This window comes from Hordeum vulgare, chromosome 3H, assembly GCF_904849725.1.
Source record: "Hordeum vulgare subsp. vulgare chromosome 3H, MorexV3_pseudomolecules_assembly, whole genome shotgun sequence".
NCBI classification, from domain to species: Eukaryota; Viridiplantae; Streptophyta; class Magnoliopsida; order Poales; family Poaceae; genus Hordeum; species Hordeum vulgare.
Window position 1 is genome coordinate 584,840,194 of NC_058520.1, and position 4,787 is coordinate 584,844,980.

Consider the following 4,787-nt stretch of genomic DNA (forward strand, 5'->3'; position numbering starts at 1 on the left):
GATCTACAATCTTAATCACTGAGCTCGGAAAACAATTAACTTGAACTGCTTAGTCTGGTGCGCAGCTAGAATTAATTAGCCACAAAAATATTACTAGTAATCTGGACACCTAATCAGATCGAATCGATCATGCACCATTCTCCAATTAATTCCAACTCCGCCGTGTCGCGGTCGCCGGCCCCGGCCGTCGTCGTCGCCGTCATCCTAGTGATCCTCTTCCTTTAGTTGTCTTTGATCGATCTCCAACACACAACACATTAATTAACCAGACGAACAACTACTCTTCTCTGCTACCCACTAGCAGCTAGCTACTCCTAATTCTGCCACTAGCTAGCTGGTCACCTCTCTAATAAGAAAATGGAGAGAGCAATTAAGGTGTAGCTAGCTAGCCAGCCCTTGCGGCATGGATCAAGCAAGAAGATGGACGCGTGCCTGATCTGATGGAGTAGGTATTAGCTGCTAGTTCAAAACTGCCTGCCGGCGCCGGGGCCGGTGTTATCCCTCCTGTCCATGGCTTCGAACATGAAATTACCGGAGCCGCTGGCGCCGGCGCCGGAGGTGGAGGCGTCGGGGACGGGGAGGCCCCCGCGGGAGGAGGCGGCGGCCGCGGCGCGGTCGCCCTCGAGCTCGCGGAACTTGAGGAGGTACCTGCGCATGGGGTCGACGTAGTCGTCGAAGCCGAGCGCCGAGAAGGCCCAGCAGACGTCGTCGCCGTTGACGGTCTTGCGCTTCTCCTTGTGGCACTTGTCGGAGGCCTCCCCGGTGACGAAGCTGATGAACTCGGACACGCACTCCTGCATCGTCTCCTTGGCCTCCTTGGAGACCTTGGCGTTGGGGGGCAGCACCTGCTTCATGATCCGCCCCACGTTGGCGATGGGCAGCAGCCGGTCCTGCTCCTTGATCCCCTGGTCCCCGGACCCGCCGCCGCCGTGCAGCAGCTCCGGAGGGCTGCCACCGCCGCCGCCACTGCCGCTGCCGCCGCCGAGCTGGGTATAGTGGTGGTGGTGGTCGGCCATCGATCGATCTGCTCGATCTGCGCTCGCCTGTCTCGATCTTTTATATGGGAATTGAATGGACTGGACACGGTGTGGGGCGGTGCAGTACAGGAGCGTGGCGAGGGGAGCTACTTTTCGTCTCGCCGTGGTGCTTACACTTGTAACCGGCTAGTGGCGGAGCGGGTACATATATAAATGAATGAGGAGGGAGAATATGCTGGGCTGTGTTGGTGGCTGGGCTGGGGCGCGTTGAAACGTCTCCGCCTGCGGGCTGGTGCTCCTGCTCCCCTCTGTGTTGCTCTGTCCGTCTGGGTGAGGGTGACGACGACGACGACTGGCTCAGTGGCTGCAACCCCTGCAAACCTGCGCACGTACTCCACTACTGTGGCTAGCCTAAGCCACCCAGCGGCCGGGAGCTGGCCTTCCTTAATCATGCACGCGGCGGTGCTCAGGCCCGCGCGCGCGCCGGCCGGCCTGCCTAACTGACTCGTTGATTTGTTTTCCATTTCATTGTTTGTTAATGGCCGGCCCCGTGCTAATGCAGTGTCTTCGACCGCCATACGGAGGGTATTTCGTTTCCTCAAATGGCATTATATGCCCTAAGGGAGGACCTGAAACTGCTAGGACACAGAATCAGAGACAAACATGTTGTTTGTTTTCAGGATTGGATATCAGTGAACTTCAAAAAAAAAAAAAAATCATTGATAGTCGTTTGTGTACTCTTCAATGCCTTTTTTTGTCGGCACCCCCTTCCTTTTCTCCTCTATCTTGTAACATACTTACTATTTTAATGAAAATTACCATAGAACGATTGTTTCTACAGTTGGGGGCATAAAAAATGGCATTAGTTAGCACTTAATTGAAAACCTGGCCTCACCCAAATCATTGTGTTTGTTTTTTGCATAACATGATGCAAAGGTCGGGGTATATCCTCATTTTTGAAAAAATGTTGTTCTTCTTCTGGTAGTTGGCCTAGTTTCGATATTTTGGCACGAGATCCACTAGTGCATTATGCTTATGCTTTGGGCACCATGTGCCAATGTTGTTGGCTAAGACACCATCTCGTGGCATCTCCAATGCAAGCCTTCAAAACGGAAACCGCAAATATCCGCGAACATATTCACATACATGATAGGGGAGGTAGGCATCCAACGCTATGCTCAAAATATGGAGAGAGTGGACCACATCGTTGCTTTTGGATGAAGATGCATGTGTGGTGGGAGAGGAAGAGAGAGGGAGGGAGAGGGAGAGGGAGAGGGAGAGGGAGAGAGAGAGAGGATGCCACATGATTGCTTTTGGTTTGACATGTGGATGTACAAACACACACAAAATGTCCTCAAGTTTGTGGCTAGTATAACGAAAATGCACATGTGGACTGGTTTGCAAACATTTAGGGTACCGTGTTGGATGGCAAAAACATCCTGGACAACACGTTCTAGACACACATGGACACTTTGAGGGTCCGCTTCACAGTTGCCTTAGTTGGCGTCGTATATTCATCGTGGGTGCCACTTAATGCACATGGTTCTTTTATGGGAACCTTTGACATAGGTGCTAGATGTAAAAAATGACCAATACCCTCACCTTGTTTCAAAATCATTTCAACTCCCACATTCCATGTAGGGATGGTAATGGCTACCCATTAAGCATGTACCCTGCACGTAAAACCACTATTGGGGTAAGGGTATGAAAGAAAAAGTTACCATGAGTATATAAATAGGGAAATCTAAAACCCATCAGATAGAGCGGTTACGTGTATGAGATCATATAACCCATACCCATATACCATGCACGAATATAAAATCTGACAAATATCACTACTATGGAAATGCTTATAGATAGAACATCAGTAGTAGCGCTTGAAAATATGTAGCGCTGCTACTAATTAGCAGTAGCTAGATTTGGACAACGCTACAAGTGATGCCTTAGCAGTAGCGCTGTAAATGTAAGCAGCCCTACTACTAAGTGGGACCTAACGAGTCCACCAATGCTAGCTGTAGTAGCAGCGCTGTCCAAAATACCACACTATTGCTAAGCACGTTAGCAGTAGCGCGCCAGCTGGCATAAAGCGCTACTGCTAAGTGGGAGCCAACGAGTCCACTGACGCTAGCTATAGTAGTAGCGCTGCCCAAAATACCACGGTACTGCTAAGCACGTTAGCAGTAGCGTCGGCTGACATAAAGCGTTGCTGCTAAGTGGAACCCAATGAGTCCACCGACGCTAGATGTAGTAGTAGCGCTGCCCAAAATACATCGCTACTACTAAGCACCTTAGCAGTAGCGCTGGTTGGAATACGGTGCTGCTGCTAGGCGTGGCTGGTGCCACCTTTTCACCCACCCACTCTCCCCTCCCCCTCCCCCCCCCCTTTGACATGTCCCCTCCTTTCCCCTCTCCCCTCTCTAAGTTACTTCTTCACCATTATTGCCCTTCTTCTCTCTTCCTTCTACCTCTCTTCTTTTTCCAAGAATGCTCCCTCCACCATAATTTTCCTTCATAAATGGCCTTTCTTCTCTATCTTCCTCATTTATTTGGCTCTCCCTCCTTCCATACATATATATCCATTTCCCACTCCTAGATTCGTCTTATAGGTACCTAACTCATCTCTGTCCCTCTCCATTAGTTAGCTAGAGTCATCTCTCCTCCCCACAACTAGATCTAGCTAGATATAGCCATCCACTTTCGATCCCTAATTAAGGTAGCGAAGGCCTCATCTATCCGTGGTCGATCTCTCTTGGGACATAGGTGAGTAAAAAGTTGTAGATTTCAAGAATGGTAATATGGGTGTTTGCGATATGAAGGGATTTGTGCAAGTGACAGGCCCCCTGAGTTGCTGATGTTTTGCCGAAATCTTGATTTATTTCTGTTTCGGCGAATTTAGAGAAAACTCGATATGCCCTATTTTTAGGTAAGGTCATGCCAAATTTTTGTATGACTTTGATGCATGCATTTTGTTTATAATCCTTTTGCTTGTTATACCATGCAGTCGGTCATGAAGGTGAGTCGAAGGAAGGTGGAGCGGTACTTGCAATCCGCGGTTAAGGACATGTATGCTAACAAACGGACTGGGATTAGATGTCCGTGTACAAGATGCAAAGGAGTCATTTTGGCCCCCTTTGGTCGTGGCTGTTTGAAGGCGCACCTGCTCATTAATGGTTTCATGGATGGCTATACTTGGTGGATAAGTGAATATGATGATGAGGACATCCACATGGCAAGGAATAAGGACATGGGGCTAGAGGAAGAGATGACCATGGACACGAAGACGATGGCGTCGGACATGGCAGCGGGGAAAAGTCCGGACATGGCGGCAGAGAAGATTCCATACACGGAGAAGAAGAGTCCGGACATGGCGAAGAAGAGTCAGGACATGGCGGAGAAGAGGCGGTGGACACACCGCAGTCTTCGACGCTACTAAGTTCAGTCATGCAAGACCCTCATGTTCGGGACCTGCTTTGCAAGTGTACAACTAGCGAGAGAGCTGCTTCTAGAGAGGAGGCCAAGCAAGTGCAACTAGAAGTAGACTCGAAGACTCCATTGTATGATGTTTGCGATCCCGAGGTGACCCGCTTGAGTTTCACGCTCGAACTTCTAAAGACGAAGGCCAAAAAAATGGACAGACACAAGCCTTGATCAGAATTTGAAGTATCTACATAATAAAGTTCTTCCCTCACGGAACCTGTGTCCTACTAGTGTCGATGAGGCAAGGAAGATCGTGTGCCCTCTTGATCTGCCCCACATTAGATACCATGCATATGCATCAATGGTTGCATCATTTATTGGAAAGAGCACACA

At 49.6% G+C, this 4,787-nt stretch overlaps 1 protein-coding gene across 1 annotated transcript; it reads right to left on the bottom strand.

Moving 5' to 3' along the window:
- Positions 1-378: 378 nt before the first annotated feature.
- LOC123440797 (nuclear transcription factor Y subunit B-1-like) lies at positions 379-1,176 on the bottom strand. The gene has a single exon (XM_045117344.1). The coding sequence runs from the start codon at positions 1,014-1,016 to the stop codon at positions 465-467; it is 552 nt and encodes a 183-aa protein (XP_044973279.1). The 5' UTR covers positions 1,017-1,176; the 3' UTR covers positions 379-464.
- Between the last annotated feature and the right edge of the window lie 3,611 nt (positions 1,177-4,787).

Bases quoted from the DNA above. Each gene is read 5' to 3' on its own strand.
- LOC123440797 (XM_045117344.1), bottom strand. From the start codon at position 1,016: ATGGCCGACCACCACCACCACTATACCCAGCTCGGCGGCGGCAGCGGC.